Below are 18,915 nucleotides of genomic sequence, written 5' to 3' on the forward strand. Positions count from 1 at the left end.
TTGCATCCAAGGAAGAAATCAACACATATAACATATGTGTAACACATACACATATAAATAACCTGGAACCCCACATGCAATCAGCGTTTTAGATCCTAGGCTAGTTTTTGTGAATTGGCTTTCTGCTTGTAAACATAGACACCTAATGCATATAAAGGCATATAGAGTCAATGTATGGATGAATGGAGAGCCCTGCGTTACAGGCTTAAATGTCAGTGTGTAAGCACATCCTGAAAACTGCACACAAGCAATTTCAAAATGCACAAATCTTCTGAGACATTTCCCCTCTGCTTTGATTTCCTTGCTTCAAGGAAGGAAACTGCCATTGCATGTTTGGTACAATATCAAAATCTTTCCCTCTCTCAGATGCTCCCCAGCAAACACCTAATTTTTGGGATGTAATCTGTCTGCTTCCTTTATTCAGTGACTCTCCACCACAGCTCCGGAACTCAATTTTGATCTGAATGGAACTTCATCCTGCCAAATGAGCAACTGCGGGTCTGATTCTGTTGGGGAGCCCTGACATTACGGACGATTGATTTTGCTTTGACTCACAGGGGGGAAGTGTCCCCCACCCATTTCTGCTGTAGTTGCACAATTTGGCAATGGCCCCAGTTTCCCTTTTCTCTTTGTAGGAGAAATTTTCCTCTAAGCAGCAATCACATGGTGGGAAAGTAAGGCCTGAAATAAAACCTTGTTAAGTGTTTACCTTTCCTTGGACAGTATCCTCGTAAAGAGTCTCTATCCACATCTGCAGTTGTTCCACACCAAAGTTGTCCATGTTCATCATCCTCTCTTATGCACTCAGCATGCCATTTATTCCGATACTTGAATGGAAACACACAGGGGGCTCCAAAACCATTGCCTCTTAAGGTATACAGAGCTGAAAGAAATTGGATAGATACGGTGAGAAAACTGGATAGATACTGGTGAGAACAGAATTAGGCAAAGCGGAAATGATTAAGACAAAGTCCTCAATACAAGAGCTCCATGAATGCTCAGATACACACAGGCACTTTTTGTGTCTGTCAGTTTCCACCATCCATGGAGTTTTCAGCATCCATTCCTTTGCATGCTTGGAGGAATACATGGATGCACCTTCCACTTTAACTGAAGTGAACCAACACCTGATATCTCCAGGTGGGGTTGGGGAAAGGTTGTGTCTGAAATCCAAATGCTATCCAATTTGGGTTGTTTATCGACATGATTTGAAATTATGCAAGTAGCATCATGTCTATTTCCACCCCAGATGTAACATGCTTGAACTGCATATACAAGCTGATAATCTAGAACAGATTGTCTGAATTTTACCTTCATAGCCCTTGGAACACAAACTGTCTTTTGTTCCATAGATCTTCCAGGTACTGGTGGCTGCTTTAGACAGCGTAACATGGCTTTGGGGGCCACTTTCAGGATTTAAAAATAAGTCTTCCTGTTTGAGAGCAAGGAGGCTGTCATTTCTGCACTCCCATTTCTGAAGTTCACTCGTCTCATTGCAGGGGGAGAGGGTGAGTGCAACCAGGTTTGACTTGGACGGCACTGCCAGGCATAACTTCACTGCCATGTTCAAAATCTGGTCATTGGAAACCCACTTGAAATGTTGCCCCTCATTATCCTCATCACAGTTGTCCACGATGATGGAACCAGATTTCTGAGGTTGTATACAAAGCTTGAGGTTTTCATTATGTATCAGAAAGCTGTCACTGTCTGTAAAATTAAGAAAAATAACAGGAACATGGAGAGAATGTTTCACATACCTTCCAATATGACAACTGCTGGTAAAATGATAATACAAGGATTCAGAATAAGAGGCAATAAGATTGATGGAGAACAGAGAAATGCCTCTCGTGCTAATTCTGTAGTTTATTTTAAACTATCCAACACTGTGCCGTATTTATCAGTGGTCCATAGTATTGTTGTCATGTTTAAAATGCATTTTGTTCTTTTCAACAATTATCCTTGCAGCTGAAATTTCATTGATTTAGCTTTAACAGTACAACTTTAACTTCCATAAGATGCTTTAAAAGTAAACAGTTAAAAATGCACCTAGTGCTAAGTTCACAATGGTGATGGAAGTGAAAAAGAGCTTACCTGATACCTGAAAAGCCGGCTGGATGAGAAGCAAGAGATTTAGGAGCAAAAAGGAAGACATTGGCCACAACCAAACCTACCACACCGCTCCCATGGAAATAAGACAAATCAGAGTTTGCTGCCTTTCAAGAATTCCTTGATAAATGAGTCAGGCAGAATGAAAATTTCACTTCTGTTTTTGACATTAGGAAATGCACCATAACATGGCAAACACACACACACACACACACACACACACACACACACCATAATCTGTTAATCAGCTTCCATGGAAAAGACAGAAAAAACATGGGTTATTGAGGCCATTTCCCTTCACTTAGCCTAGTGCAAGCCCAGCAGACTGTTGGATGAACAGTTTAAAATGTCTTCAGATTCCCCACCACCTGTTTTAGGATTGCACGCTTAGCTCCATACTAAACTTATCTCAAACAACAAATGAAACGTCTTAGGAACCAACTGTAACTTGTGTAACACTGGGGAGTGCCTCCAATGCCCTGTTAAAAAGCAAAGATGCTCCATAATTCAGGAATCTAGAATGAAAAGCTGGCATGAGAAGGTGAGGTCACAACACTCTCTTTCTCTCCATTATTCCTCCACCACAGCCTACCTCCAAGTCAAATCAAATCAAAACCTGGTTTTTTTTTGCAACGACAGACATGCATGTGAAACCCTAGGATGGGTGGGTGAGAGGAAGTCACTTACGGCTGGCAAATCTGATTTGGCCACTGTTATATACAATTCATAGGTAAGAAGTAGTTAGCCCCTTATTTCCTAGTAAATATTCTTAGGACTGCAGTTATAGTAATTTAAAGTTATATTTAAGTCAAAGGAACTGTTCTCAGGAAATTTGTTTCACAACAGGATGTTAAGAAACCCGTTTCCAACTCCCCAGGAGTAAATTGCAACCAACAAGCAAATGATATTTCCTTTGCAGCTGTGTCTAAGGTGAAGTAAGTTCAAAAAAAAGAAGAATTTAGAGTTAAATTATTAAAAGGCACTACAGCAAAGAAATTTAAGGGGCTATTTTTTTTCCTATTAAATTTATATCGGGCTGCCTGCAAGCTTAAGTATTCTTCCCTGGAAGTAAGTGCTTTTGAACTCAGTGGAGTTTCCTTCTGAGCAAATATATTCAGGATTAGGCTGCCAGAACAATTCCTCCTCCTCCCCCCCAAAAAATGTAAATGGCAAAGTCAACACACATTCAGCTTATCCATCAGCTGTGTGTGAAAGCATGGCATCATTCTTGCAACTGAAAATCTCCGACTTATTTTCGTTGTATCCTGCCTTTCCTCTATGGAATTCAAGATGGCGTCCGTGGTTTTCTAACTTCCAGTTTCAACCTAAGAACCCTGTGAGGTGGGTTACATGGAAGTACAGTGACTATCTCATGGCCGCTCCATAGCCAGGCTTCCTTGTTAGGTGGGACTGCCACATTTTTAGGTAGGACATTTTTTGTGGGTGGGTGGGGCAAATATGTTGAGCCTGATATTGCCGTCTAAAAGGAGCAGCCTGCAAGACCATTGACTGCAGGGTCTAAAATTACCAAGCTGTACCTCTGCCCTTCTCCAATCTATATAAAGAAGCTGATTGGTCTGGCAGTTGAACCTTACTTCAACACTGGCAATCGGGTGGCATCCTGCACTGCACACGGCGCAGCAGGTTAGTTTGACCAGCTAACCGACTTCCAAGCACTGGGATTGGTCATGGCCTTAGGATGATTAGGCAGAGGACTGATGCCACCTCCCCAAACATCTGCCATTTGAGGTGCTCCCAATATCTTCTTCACATTACCAAAAAAGCAACAACACAAAAAACCAGACTTGGAGCGAGGGAGGGAGAGCAGCTGTGTATCAAGTTGCCTTTCCCATAAGAAGGCAACCAAAGGTCTGTCTAGTCCAATATTTGGCTGTCGGAGGGGCCAATCTCATGCCCATGGAAGTCCACAAGCAGGAAGTCCACAAGTGCAACAGTATTCTTCCACTTGTGATCCTCAGAAACTGCATCTGATACTGTAGGTAATATTGCCATCATGACTAGAAGACACTGACAGCCTTCTTCTCCATTGATGCCCCCCCCCCAGCATCTAATTCATTAGGCTCTGTTTCCTCTGGGCATCATTACACTGAGTGTTTTGGTGTTTTTCTTGTCCTCACTAGTAGCCACCAATGTGGGGCAGGGGCAAGAAACAACGCCAGGTTATGAGATTTAAAGAACCACGTGTTATAGGGAGAATGAGGGGGAAATGGGGCTGCTGTTCTCTCGTGTGCGCTTGAAGTAGTGCCTTGTTCCACCCTGAGTGTTAGCTGGAAAATAAGAAACAAACGCAAAACAAAATGAGACAAAAAAGTGAAGTGAAAGTAAACTGATCTTAAGAAGTTCCGTAAAAATTTTGGAACAATTATTCAAGTAACGTCTTCATTCTGGTGGCCCCTGTGATTGTTTTGGTTAGGTGACTACCAGCTAATTCAGAAGAACTAACTCAACAGATGTTGAAATGCTATGGGGGGGGGGGAAAACATGCTAGTAATTTCCAGATGTGCCATAAGGGGTGTGGGTGGGTGTATTTCGATGTAAAAATAATCTACAACAGGGAGCGGTTAATGCTTCACTGTGTGAGGGAATGGTGTTTGCCATCTTAAAGGAGGTAATAGGACTGCCACTAGTATTTTAAAAAGCCAGTGCTTGACCAAATTGATTGCCACAACTATTGCATACTTGCAAATACCCACTATCTAAGGAAGCAATTTCAGGTGGAACAACTGGAGACATACAATCCTGGATGAGACTGTTTATTGGGATCCATTCCAGATAGAAAAAGAGGCAGTAGGGGAACACCTAGCTACTTTAAATGAATTCAAATATCCAGGAGAACATGTTCAGAGGGGAGTGAGGGGATATGGAGCACCTGTGTTGGGCAACAGTCGTCTTCATTTTAATGCCAAAGTTCCTCTCTTGACAATATCTGGATAATGTGAATCAAACGGAAACACACACACACACACACACACACACAGAGAGAGAGAGAGAGAGAGAGAGAGAGAGAGAGAGAGAAATGAAAGCAATATCTGGTGTTAAGAAGCTTCCTGAAGATTTTGGAGCCATTATTCAAGTGGACTTTTTTATTCCAATCCCTAGTGTCAACTGTCTTGTCAGACTATTGCCAGATAATTCAGAAAAATGTTATATAAACCACCCAGTAGCAGTTTTTTAGAACTGTCATCAAGTGGGTTTCAAAAATATATAATAAAACTACAGTGCTAAACACACTTACGTTGGAGTAAGCCCCTCTCAATACATTGCATGTGTACATAAGTGGGGTCTCTGTGTGTAAATTGTGTATGGATGCTTTGGCCCCACCCACTTTGGGCTTTGACCCCACCAAGCACTGCCAGGAAGACTTCGAGAGCACGACCAACATGGCCCTCAGGGTAAATATGTTCCCCAGCAGTATTAAACAATAAGACAAAGATAAAATCAGCAAAAAAATTTAAAGTCAGTACGCAATCACATAACTAAATTATCTGTCTCTGTAGGCTTGCTAAAATAAAGTTTTTAGAAAGTGTCTAAAAATATACATCAAGAATACCCACCTAATGCCAATAGTCAGGGAGTTCTAAGACATATATGCTGCCACATTAAAAGATGGACTGCTTGTAGATGTGGAAAGAAAACTGGTCCGAAGCTGTTAAGGGGCTTTATATATCAACACAGTGGTACCTCGGGTTACATACGCTTCAGGTTACAGACTCCGCTAACCCAGAAATAGTGCTTCAGGTTAAGAACTTTGCTTCAGGATGAGAACAGAAATCGTGCTCTAGCGGCACGGCGGCAGCAGGAGGCCCCATTAGCTAAAGTGGTGCTTCAGGTTAAGAACAGTTTCAGGTTAAGAACGGACCTCTGGAACGAATTAAGTACTTAACCTGAGGTACCACTGTAGTAAATTGCTGAATAAGGCCCAGTAACAAATCAGCAGCCAGAGCAGATCTTTGCAGGGGTACTATTCTGCCAGAATCTTACCCCCTGTTAGCAATTGTGCTGCAACATTCTGTACTAAGGATAGCTTCCAGACTGCTTTCAAGGGAAGACCCACAAATAGTGCATCGCAGTAATCTAATGCCTGAAGTGCTGTGGCCAAGCCATCCCAACCAAGGCTGGCAATAAGTGCCAAGCTACCTGGGATCTCCAGTGGCAAACGTGGATCCAGGAATATCTCCAGATTGCATACCTGCTCCTTCAAAGTGAGTGCTTCACCTTTAGATTGTCACTTTGGAATTGAGTCTGCTGAGATCAACCTGCTACCTGTAACACACACACACACACACCACTGTCAGCTGTAAGTCCTCAGGCCAGTAATGAAATAGAACAATTGTTCTTATCTGAGGAGTACTGTACTGTATTTCTCTTTGGGTATATGAAGATCATCAAATGGGGTTTGGTTTCCCTCTAGTGGCTGAAGGCAGGAAGACCTGAGATTCACAGAAAGAAGTTGAGACTCAGCTATATAACATTTTGAATGTGTTGTAAAGTGCAATATACAATTGTGATACTAGAAGGCGAATGTGAGCTATAGCAAATTCAATGCAATTTTCAAAACCATTTAAAAGAAAAAAGCATTTTCACAACATTTTAAACGTGTGTAAATTCCACCTGAGTCTTCTCCTTCATTTCACTCAGCACTTGGACCAGAAGAGGCAGTGGTGAAAATGTGGAAAGAGCTAAAAAAAAAGAGCTAAAAGAGGATGCTGTGCACCTAAACAACAAAGAAAATGCAGTACTGTACAGAGCCAAGAACTTTTTATTGCTAAGTACCTGGACTGGAACCTGAGTGTTGGGCTAGAGATACTTGCTAAGTATCCTGTGAACAGAGGAGAAAAGGTAAAGGTAAAGGGACCCCTGACCATTAGGTCCAGTCGTGGCCGACTCTGGGGTTGCGGTGCTCATCTTGTTTTATTGGCCGAGGGAGCTGGCATACAGCTTCCAGGTCATGTGGCCAGCATGACTAAGCCGCTTCTGGCGAACCAGAGCAGCGCACAGAAATGCCGTTTACCTTCCCGCTGGAGCGGTACCTATTTATCTACTTGCACTTTGATGTGCTTTCGAACTGCTAGGTTGGCAGGGGCCGAGCAATGGGAGCTTACCCCATCGTGGGGATTCGAACCACCAATCTTCTGATTGGCAAGTCCTAGGCTCTGTGGTTTAACCCACAGCACCAAGAACACTGCTAATGGTAACATACCTCCTGAATGCTGCAAAATCAACCACACACCCGTGAAAGAAATTTCTCCAGCTAGTTGAAACTTTTCAAACCTCCATGCACTGAAAGAATATTCCTGTGCCATGAGAACACAGGCACTTAGGGTCCATCTGCACGATACATGTAAAGCAGTGCTATACCATTTTAAACAGTCATGACTTCTCCCCATTTGTGAATATGCAGATACACAAATAAGCATAGCCATTTCTCCATTATTATTAATTCAGCATTTATTTGCTCTATTCATCAGCTCAGTCGTCAACTCAGGGCGGCCATTGGGCAAAATACTAGCTTTGCCAATTTGGAATACAAAGCTGCTGAACTGCCACAAATACCCAGCGAAAACTATTGCTGCTTCTAGCATGCAAACAAAAGTTCTGAATCAGGTGGGATTTGGGCAACTATTTTGTAAAGGAAAGACCAGGTTTGGATAGAATGCTTGTGGATTTCCATATGCGGTGTTGGTGTTGTTTTCCCGAATGAAGGACAGTTTGTATTATCCTGGACTAAATGGCAGCGTGCTCATTGCACTCCATGTTCATCACCAAGTCCTTTATGTCGCTCGTTTCAGGGGTGGAGCTGCTATTGAAATAGAGAGAGTTCTCGAAGTTGTCATCTGTGAGGACGAGCCGGCTCCTTTTCTTGTAGAAATAGTAACATGCAATGGCCGCTACCATCACAACCAGGAGAGTCACGACAATCGCAGCGGTAACTCTCCTATTGGAAGGCACAGGAGTGTCGTCTGTCTTTCTCGGTTCTGTAATTAATGCACAGCAGTTACAACAACAGAATGGTGGAAATTATTATTACTATTGTATTTTGAACCCGCCCATTTGAGTTTTGATTGGTTAAATAGCTGATACCAGTATGTTCTCTAGTAAGCTCTCATGTGGTTGGTTAACTTTGGTCACAAACTCCTTTTGTGTGCTTGAGTTCCCTGTGATGAACACAGGGAGCATAGGAAGTTGGCTGTGAGTCAGTAAGATGTTATAAATACTGCTGTGAGAGAGGGCTGTATAAATATCATTACTCTGCACCACATCATGGCTGAGGAAGCATCTTAACATTGGTTCTCCTCAGTTCTTGTATGGCACTAACACAACCTCCCCCAGCCTGGCATTTGCTCAGTGTTTTGGTCTTCAGCTCTTATCATCCCTGACCTTGACCATGTTGGCTGGGGATGATGGGAACTGTAGTCAAAAACCTCTGGGCGGCACTAGGTTGGGAAAGTCCACTTTAACCACTATGCAGCACTAAGAGACTAAGAGTCACTCAGGCATAGGAATCATTAGGGCAGGGCTGGCTAATCTGTGGCCCTCAAAATGTTGAACTACCATCAACCCCTGTCAGAATGGCTAATGCTCAGGGATGATGAAAAATTTATCATTCCCTGCATATTCTAATTTAACTTATTATTTTATTCATCTATTTTGATTATATATTCTTTTGAAACTGCCATTTATTACAGTAATCCTGCCAATGCCTTCATCTGTTTACAATTTGTTTGTAGATATTCAATCAACCATTTCCATTCTTTTATTAAAAAAAAGTTTGTTATCTTGTTTTCTTATTCTTCTGGTAAGTTAGCTCAACAACATTTATAAAGCACAGCTCCCCCACCTCTGCAGTAGGAGAACAATAAGGGAGTCAATTCGGTGTAGGAAACAGTAGGGGACCAAATATTATTTACTTAGGTCATTTTAGAATATAAGGTGGTATAAAGGATCACCATACATTTTTGGCATTTCATTTTTATTTTTATTTTGAGACAAAAAACTCAAAACAACAACCAATATCAAATGCCAATCTAATTATCGACTGAAAGATATTTAAATTTTAGACAACAAGTAGAAGTGGATGAAGGGAGGCTGAAATGAAAATGTTCTATTCTGCAGGAAATATATTGGCTTTTTATATAAGATACTCAAAAGATAAATTCCACCACGGTATATCCTTAATTTCTCATTTTATTTTTCTTTATTTGGATTTTATTTCAAAACCTTACCTTTATTTTCTGGAACCTTCTCAGTAGACACAATTTCAATAACTAAAAATTGGAAGAGAAAAACCAAATGACCATGTGGCAAAAGCCTTTTTATTGCATATTCTGATTCAACTGAATTATTCAGCAGGGTTTGAAATGATCTTGGGCAATGTTTTGTAAGGGTATGGGAGACTCCCTCTGGATTTAAAGCATTGGTTCAAAGCATTAAAAAATTATCATCCAAGTTTGGTATAGTTCATTTCTGGAATCACTCTTAACTTCAGAAATTGCCTGTTAACTCCCACCACTCTCTCTCACCTCAGAAAGCCCCCAACATTTCCACAACCCCCTTTCCCTTCCCTTTAAACTAGTGATGGGGAACCTCTTCTGGCCAAATCAGAGAGATGGTAGAGTTTCCCACCTGTCAATCTCCTGGCACTACTGTTTGAGCCTTTGGTTTCCCGGGGTTAAGGGAACAGTGTGGGGCTGTTTGAAGGCGCTTTTGCAAAGTGCCCCATGCTGCTCTTTAAACGTTGAAAGCCAGAGGTTAAAAGAGCACTACAAGGCTGTCAACCAGCTCCACACTACTCTTTGAACCTTGTTCCAGGAGCGGGTAAGTGCTTTCTACTGAAACTAGAGTTAAAATGGGAGGAAATATTCTCCCATTTCAGCAACAGTTTCAATGGAAACCATTTTCCTCTCCTGGAGCAAGGTACAACCATCATGATGGGTGGGGGAGCATGACTTGTTCCAGCAAAGAAATGACAGGAAGCTCGCTGCAGGCTCCTGGTTGTTCCTTTAATGCCACACCAGTACATACCCCACCACTGATGTAATATATGACAATAGGTGTGGGGTGAGTGGACATGTTTGGCGAAAACGCCTTGTGGGCCAAACTGAGAATGCTGGTAGACCAAGATTGGTCTGTGGTCTGGAGCTTCCTCCTCCTTCTTTAAAACGCTTAGATATTGGCTCTACAAACTGGCTGAGCAAGCTATGGGGGCAGTGGGGGCAGCAGCACTAGCCCCTCTGTAAAGATAGGGAAGGAGGAAAGCCCACCCCCTGTTCCCCAAGGAGAAAGGTCCCAGCAGTCCTTGGGAAATGGAATTTCCCCAAGGCCTATAGCAATGGAGATGGCACTCCTTTAGATTGCACTGTGGTCAGGAAAAGACCTCCAGTAAAAGGCAATAATTGATGCTTTTGAATTATGGTGCTGGAGGAGACTCTTGAGAGTCTCATGGACTGCAAGAAGATCAAACCTATCCATTCTTAAGGAAATCAGCCCTGAGTGCTCACTGGCAGGACAGACCGTGAAGCTGAGGCTCCAATACTTTGGCCACCTCATGAGAAGAGAAGACTCCCTGGAAAAGACCCTGATGTTGGGAAAGATGGAGGGCACAAGGAGAAGGGGATGACAGAGGACGAGATGGTTGGACAGTGTTCTTGAAGCTACCAGCATGAGTTTGACCAAACTGCGGGAGGCAGTGGAAGACAGGTGTGCCTGGCGTGCTCTGGTCACGAAGAGTCGGACACGACTAAATGACTAAACAACAACAGAAGGCAAATCTCAACTCCAACCAAGCAACCCCTTGATGTACAAGGTCTCTGAGGAAGCCAGACACTTCAGCTTCATTATAGAGTTTCAGGCATGCAGTGAACTCCCCTCACTTTTCCCTGTGGGTGCTTGCCACCTCCACTTGGTTTTTAAGAGATGGCAACTGGGTTGTGGGTGGGGGGCAAGATTGGATTTCATTCAAGATCAAAAAGAATTTGGGCCAAGGCTAAGGTTCACTGGCACCACTTTTTGCAATGTAATGAATATTCCCCAGGAACTACTAAACAAAGTAAAGTATAATAACTGTATTACATACTTTTAGGTCTTTTGCAAATATACGCCCTGTAGGAACTGCAGTAAAAATTATTCCAAGTCCCAGATGAAGAATACATTTCCACACAGTCTTCATTAGTTTGAGGAGAGGGCTCTCCTTCGTTCCAGTTAACAAAATCCACTACGCTGTTGTCGAGCCATAACCAATTGCCTACGGTTAAGTTAGAAAATAAATGAGAGAAAGAGCTCTAGCAGGTCTGCTTCTAGTATATGTTGAACAGGGTTTTCTGAACAAGGATGTGGAATTTTCACTGTGTATAATATATCGGAACTGCTGGGCATGCTCACTGAGAACTTGATTCTTAATGATGTCAATACACTAAATGGGTGTGTGATTTTCAATTATGAGACCAAAACGCGGGAGCAGGTGATTTCCTGGCCTTGTACATATCTGTGCCTGGAGGACATCATGCATGATGCAGTGCTTGGGCTGGCCACCAGATTTTGCAGATTTTTATATCACTGTGGCAAATTCAGCTTGTCCCCCCACCCCCGATCACTTTGGAGCCTCTTCCTACAGAATTCCTCAGCAGACAACTAAGCAAATACAAAATGAAATTGTGCACAATATTGATTTGCTTCTTCTCTCAGCTGAATTACTTGCCAGTAAAGATGTTGGGACAAGATGGTCATGATCTCATTGGCATAGGGTAGGGGTGGGGAACATTTTTGGCTCAGCAGGTGAGATTATCTTTTCCATATCTTGCACAGTAAGCCACCCACCTGCCAATCTCCTGATGTCACAATCACGTTAGGTGATCTTTTCAAAGCATTATTTTGTGCAGCGCTTTGAAAGCGGCTCCAGAAGATCAGCTGATGGTATATAGCCCTTTCCAGGATGTCTGTACACATCCTTTCAGCTGAGCCAGGTTTTTACCTGCTCCGTATCTGGTGACATATATGGCATCAGGTATAGGGCAGATGGGCGCGCCCTTTCTAAAATGGCCTCATGGGCCAAATGGGGAGGCATATGGAGGCTCATTAGGCCCACAGCCTGGAGGTTCTCCCACCTGGTACAGGCCTTCAGAGAGCCTAGCATAATTGGTGGTACAGTCAATAAAAGACTTATTTAAATTGTAAACCCAAATGTCTACTTGTTCGTCTTCCTTAATAACTTCCTATCTGTTAAATTGTCAGTTAGCTAAGCAGGATATACTTCAGACTTGAATTTTTTAACAGGTTCAGCATTAAATCAATGCAATTTGTAGAATCTGATTTTCTAAAGAAAAGCTTACATTTTGGGCTGTGACCAGGATGAATGCAAATACCAGGTCATCTACCCTGGTTTCCTCATCTTTCACTTACAAAGGATGACGTGCTGGTGAAAAAATGGAGTTTTTAAGACGGTAGAGTTAAATTTCTGTCTTTTGAATTTGGCCAGATATGATTAACATTTAGATTATTTAAGTGTATACAGTGGTACCTTGGGTTAAGTACTTAATTTATTCCGGAGGTCTGTTCTTAACCTGAAACTGTTTTTAACCTGAAGCACCACTTTAGCTAATGGGGCCTCCTGCTGCCAGAGCACAATTTCTGTTCTCATCCTGAAGCAAAGTTCTTAACCTGAAGCACTGTTTCTGGGTTAGCGGAGTCTGTAACCTGAAGCGTCTGTAACCAGAAGCATCTGTAACCCGAGGTACCACTGTATAATAGAAACATTCACTGATTACATAAGCATACACTAAAGATTAAACAAAAAATGTACCATGTATATTTCTGAACATTCCTGTCCAAAACGTTCGCACTTTACTTTCAAGAGGTTCCACATTTTCTGCCAGAAAATGTGATTCAACTGCATCAACTACTGAAACCAGACCACCACCTGCAAAACAAGAGTAAGAATTTAGGTGATTAGAATGGCTAATTTCTAATTCTCATGCTCTGAAGGCTAACTCCTGGGTGGGACTGTTACTCGGGCAAAATGAATTTTTGCAATTCAGAACGCTAGACAATATTTTGACATTTAAGGGAAAAAGATCATCTCCTTCCCTATGTTTGATACTATTTATTTTTCAAACACTTGCTGACATCCAGATGGGTTGACCATGGCAGATTCCACACACTGACCATGGCAGATTCCACACCACTGAAGTATTTTTATTAACCCACTCACTGTGTTTTCTATGGAGTTACGTGTATTCACAAACTACTTTTTCATATTCTAATCTATTTTATGCAAGACATACTCTCTTTCACTAAGCTGAGGGTTGCAATACCTCCATCACTTGTCTCTGGGGGAAACAATCATAAATGTAAGGTTGGGAAAGTTGGCAAATTAATCACAAAGCTTTGAAAGATGCCATATATACACTAAAATGTTCACCCAGCACCTGCACAAAGCATTTCAGGTTTAGAGTCTGCATTCATCATATTTCAGCTATCCCAGCCTTCCTCTGTTGTTTTTCTCTCTACTTATCACTACTGCTGTTTGTTGGGACTCAGCCTTTACAATGGTCTTTGGAATTAAGGAATAGGACTTAGACAGCTGTTAGAGAACAGTTAGGGCCAGAGGTGCCAGCTTGTGAGGGCAATTGGAGCTGGGGGGGGGGGGAATGTCACAAACATGAGCATTGTGCCTCCCTCCCTAAACCAGGCAGAAGCTTCCTGGGCTTTGGGAAGGAGATGCCAAGCTTTAATACTCTACTGGGAACATTTAGGGGACTAGCCTAGTCCCCCTATTCCACTGATTGCTATTAATCCAAGGTTTTTGGATACTCAGGTTCATATTTCTCAGGTCAAGATATACCAAGTCCCACCTTAGGTTGAAGTTTCTGTATGTACTAGATCTCGCTCTCCTTCTCTCTCTGAACAACAGAACGAAGCTTTCTAAGATGCTACAGTTTAGTGTATGATTTGCTACTAATCTTGCATTTTGTATGTGCCTTTTGTTGCTAAAAGCCAACTCACTCCTAATGGAAAGGGGGAGAGTATCGTGTAACTAAACAAGATGTAACGTCTTGCATCTTGCATCTATATGGAAAGGTACTTACCTAATTGTAAACAAGCTAAAGAAGCCTGAGGCCAAGATTTTTTAGATGACGTCTCAAAGTGGTAGCAGTGGCCACGGAAAGGAATCCATGGTGTCTCCAGTGATTCTGGGCACTTTCCAGGTAGTTGAGGTGGCTCAGTAGGTGCCTTCACTATTTGGGGGGGGGGGAGGGGGAAGCAGCAACTTGTAATTCAATTAATTTTACATCAGATTCTCTATGCTACATCAAAGATAGGTTTCTTGCATGAGGAACTTAATAGAAAGTCTGCTGGCGCAATTGAGACAGTCCTATAACTGGTTATCAAAATGCCATTTTTAAATTAAACCGTTCATAGTGCACAGGTACCAAGGAATTACTAGTAATTCAGTGAATGGAAAATCCAAAATGATTCAAAAATAGAGGCAACTAACATTTTATTTCAATATCTATACTCTGTTTGGGATAGTAGACTTAAAGATAGCTGTAAATAGATTCTGAAAAGAGAAATTGGTTACCTGACAAACTCCCTCCCCCCAAAATAAACTAAGGGTACTTCCACACACTGTGTTTTAATGTGGAATTATCACTCTTTGCCTCGTAAAAAGTGAGGAGAGATTGGCATGATATTGAATAGGGGATGTACTTGCTGAAGTGTAGAAAACAATGCAGCTTACAGTAAGGTAAAGGTAAAGGACCCCTGGACGGTTAAGTCTAGACTAAGGCGACTATGGGGTTGCGGCGCTCATCTCGCTTTCAGGCGACAGCTTTCCAGGTCATGTGGCCAGCATGACTAAACCGTTTCTGGCACAACAGAACACTTTGATGGAAACCAGAGCGCACAGAAGTGCCGTTTACCTTCCTGCCACAGCGGTACCTGTTTATCTACTTGCACTGGCATGCTTTCAAACCGCTAGGTTGGCAGGAGCTGGGACAGAGCAATGGGAGCTCACCCCTTCACAGGGATTCAAACCTCCTGATTGGCAAGTCCAAGAGGCTCAGTGGTTTAGACCACAGCGCCACCCGCATCCCTTCGCACCTTACAGTGGGAGACCAATTACTGGGCAATGCTAAAAACAAAAAACCCCAATCCCAACCCAGTATGGAAACATTCAGAGTAAGAATGGAAAAGTCACTAACTCAGCTCCTTTCCATGTTCTCTTTGAATGAGTCGTGATATTTCCCCCTCTGGCTCATGGTAATGAGCCAAGATATGACAGGCTGCTTTCCACCATGTGACGTGAGCAGGAAAGACTGGGCACTCGCTTCCCCTACCCTGTCTAACCACATTTAGCCAACCTTCACCCTTGGTTTAATGTGGGAACTTCCTGGCCACCAGACTGATGTTGAACCATGCAGGAATTTTTCCTGTACCAGGCCTAGATTGGACCAAGGTTTTATGGAGGTGGTGGGTTCTGCCCCACTGAGTGAGGTGGGAGGGCAGAATTAATTTGTAAAAGTATTTATATAACACCATTCATAACAAATTATCGAAGTGGATTACAATGACAGTACTTAAAACCATGCAATTAAAACTATATAAGAAGCTTAAAAACATGCATCAGTTAACTATTGAGGAAAGATGTATTCTTAATCTCCTATTTAGGCCTGGCGGAATAAAAAAAGTTTTCAGCAAGTGTTTAAAAGTTGAAACGGAAGGCGCCTGCTGAATCTCTGTTGGTGGAGTGTTCCACCATACTGGGCTGATGACACTTAAGGTGCCATTACTTGTTGTTGTCAAATAAGCCTTGCCAATTTAGGGAATGGCATGTGATGCTCCTGCAGATGGATCTCAGTGATCAAGCTGGGATATAAGGGCTCAGGAGGTCCCAAATGGGTAAGTGGGATAATCTTAAGGAATTAGCAGGTAGAAAAATGCTACAAATTGAGTGCTTTGGAAAATGGCGCAAGTTACACAGGGGTGGACCTTTCAAAATATTTTTGTTTATATAAGCGTATTTTGAAACCTCTGTGAAATGCAAAAGTCATGCTGTTCACTGCAAAAAGGCTAAATTATTTTGCCTGTGAGGCGATGCTTCAACCTGAAAGACAAGTAGTTGCTTACCGTCAGAGTGTTTGCAGAGTGGGAAATAATGTTCATTGCATGATCCTGTCTTCCAGCTTCCATCCAAATCCAGATAAACACAACCAAAATTTTGTTTTGGTTCCCCTGGAGCCCATTTTGTGAACTTCATTTTGAACTTGTCAATCCATGTATATTGTCCATCGGTCTGAAAAAAATAGCATATTAGCAAAATGCATTGAGTATACAGGTTGAGACGCAGACCATTACAATGGTGTCAAGAGTCACTGCCATCCGAAGTACAGTCTCTAGGTTTGTTCTGGTTGTACATTCTATATATAGAAGGAGAAGATGAGAGGTCAGAGGTCAGAGGACAGGAAATGCAAAGGTACAGGCAGTGATAACGACCTTTTTAACAATGACTGTTCTCAAAAAAATCCCCAGTGACTGATAATATAGAACTCCTGGCATTGGTAAGCCACTTTACACATGTAGTATGATATAAATCCATTGTGTCAATTCATCCCACAACTGATAGCATTATATATCTTGATGTATTGCAATTCAGTGGAACATAACAGACAGTTTGGTGTCAACAAACCCTGTTCTCTGCATGTGATTCTCACTGCATGTGATATTCTGAACAGGGCTTTTGTGCTTGTAGCATAGGACAGGAAAATCTAACTGACTCAGTATATTGGAAAGTGAATTTAATATTAATCTCCTTCACCTAGGCTTCTTTTGGATTGAACTTACTTTGCCAAACCTATATTAAGCATTGCAAATATAGGCCATCATAAAACATCCATATATACAATTTCAATATATATACAAATAAACAGCCATGTAAAAATATGTAACTAATGATTTTCATTGGAGTTTCTTCCTGCTAAATAGTGCCATTCATCACCCTAAGAGATACTATTGATAAAAAGTCAGCTTCCAGGTTAATATCAGAAAGATAGAATCTGATATTTTCATTGTGCCATGATGTTAGACTATTCAGGAAAGGGGATGGCATGTGTTTGTGTAGCTTGTTGTACAATGGACAGTAGAAAAGAATATGATCTACTGTGTCCGGCACATTCAGAAAACATCTACAATGCCTATCTTTTCTGGGGATATTTAAATATCTGTCCTTAACAAAAGCTGAGGGGAAAAGGTTCAGTCGGGCTAACATAAAGGCCCTGTGTTGGACTGGAATTATTAATTTTGAAATATGGGACAATGTTATCTGTTGTGTTTGAATCATAAAACTTGGGGGAGCAAATTTTATTTACAGCTGAATCGTTTTGTTTTTCAATGTCCCTTAATCTGATTTGAATATTAGGTAAAGGTAAAGGTACCCCTGCCCGTACGGGCCAGTCTTGACAGACTCTGGGGTTGTGCGCCCATCTCACTCAAGAGGCCGGGGGCCAGCGCTGTCCGGAGACACTTCCGGGTCACGTGGCCAGCGTGACATCGCTGCTCTGGCCAGAGCCAGAGCCAGAGCCGCACACGGAAACGCCGTTTACCTTCCCGCTAGTAAGCGGTCCCTATTTATCTACTTGCACCCAGGGGTGCTTTCGAACTGCTAGGTTGGCAGGCGCTGGGACCGAACAACGGGAGCGCACCCCGCCGCAGGGATTCGAACCGCCGACCTTTCGATCGGCAAGCCCTAGGCGCTGAGGCTTTTACCCACAGCGCCACCTGCGTCCCTGATTTGAATATTACAATACATGGTTCCAACTCTTACATAGCAAAATGTATTGGTATTGACTTGCTAAAGTGAGCAATATATGTATTTATTTGAATATTACAATACATATATTGCTCACTTTAGCAAGTCAATACCAATACATTTTGCTATGTAAGAGTTGGAACCATCTGGGTTTATAAAAGTCCTTAAGTAAGTTAGAAAGCAGACCTGAAATGTTGGCTGGATTGAACTGAATGTGTATTGTAACCTATTGTCCTATTTTAATTGCATGCTGATTGAATGACCTGAGATAAACAAATAACTAGAAACAAATAGAAGCATCCATATTAAGGCCCCTTTTAGATAAATATGTGATGTACTTACCACATTAGTATTGAGGCCAATCCACACTGGGCTTTTATACTTCAGCAGCTGCAACCAGAGGAATGAGTGGGTGAAAGGGTCTAAAATGCTAGCAAGGTTAAAGCTTTGTTGTTCACAACTTTTCTGAGCATCTTTCCATGCCATTTTGCTTTCAAAGAAGAAGTAGGTATTGTTATTGTAACGGATACGATATGCTGTTGTGGGTGTTGGAAGAACAGGAGTTTTGGGGTCTGCAAAAGGGAAAGGAAAATTAAATCCAATGCAGTGTTACTTTAATTTAAAGAAAAATATATAAAGGAGAAAAATAACTTTACAGACATGGGGCACTATCCAACTAACTTGCTCCATCAATGCAGTTTTCCACTTGTGCCACAGAATTTCTCTTCCCCCATGCAGCCTCTAAACCTATTCTGGGGGTTCCACCAACCCTCCAGTGCAAATTTGGGGAGCATGTGAGGTACATGTGGAGAGAGGGGAGGGGACAGAATCCACTGCGCAAATGGAAATACATGCGCTGACAGAGTAAGTCAGTTGGATGCTGCCCATAAGCTTGTGATGAAATGTAGATTGGATACGTCATTGCATGGAGGTAATGGGATGGAATGGAATGGAATGGAATGCAGCGGCCACTGCTTTGACCTAGGATA

General features: G+C 42.2%; 2 protein-coding genes across 2 annotated transcripts in view; both read right to left on the minus strand.

Annotated features, from left to right (window-relative positions):
- LOC310827938 (macrophage mannose receptor 1-like) overlaps nucleotides 1-2,271 on the minus strand; it is a 50,048-nt gene extending 47,777 nt beyond the window's left edge. The window contains exons 1-3 of the mRNA XM_083704616.1: nucleotides 2,092-2,271; nucleotides 1,312-1,707; nucleotides 710-883 (exon numbers count right to left, since the gene is read on the minus strand). Of these exons, the coding sequence (XP_083560742.1) occupies nucleotides 710-883; nucleotides 1,312-1,707; nucleotides 2,092-2,152 (631 nt within the window). The 5' untranslated portion in view covers nucleotides 2,153-2,271. The remainder of the gene's footprint in view (nucleotides 1-709; nucleotides 884-1,311; nucleotides 1,708-2,091) is intronic.
- A 5,286-nt stretch (nucleotides 2,272-7,557) lies between these two features.
- LOC310827936 (macrophage mannose receptor 1-like) overlaps nucleotides 7,558-18,915 on the minus strand; it is a 48,826-nt gene continuing 37,468 nt past the window's right edge. The window contains exons 24-30 of the mRNA XM_083704612.1: nucleotides 18,269-18,498; nucleotides 16,249-16,414; nucleotides 14,208-14,357; nucleotides 12,923-13,039; nucleotides 11,201-11,368; nucleotides 9,351-9,392; nucleotides 7,558-8,102 (exon numbers count right to left, since the gene is read on the minus strand). Of these exons, the coding sequence (XP_083560738.1) occupies nucleotides 7,852-8,102; nucleotides 9,351-9,392; nucleotides 11,201-11,368; nucleotides 12,923-13,039; nucleotides 14,208-14,357; nucleotides 16,249-16,414; nucleotides 18,269-18,498 (1,124 nt within the window). The 3' untranslated portion in view covers nucleotides 7,558-7,851. The remainder of the gene's footprint in view (nucleotides 8,103-9,350; nucleotides 9,393-11,200; nucleotides 11,369-12,922; nucleotides 13,040-14,207; nucleotides 14,358-16,248; nucleotides 16,415-18,268; nucleotides 18,499-18,915) is intronic.

This window comes from Podarcis gaigeae (assembly GCF_964106915.1).
Source record: "Podarcis gaigeae genome assembly, chromosome: 12".
Lineage (NCBI taxonomy): Eukaryota > Metazoa > Chordata > Lepidosauria > Squamata > Lacertidae > Podarcis > Podarcis gaigeae.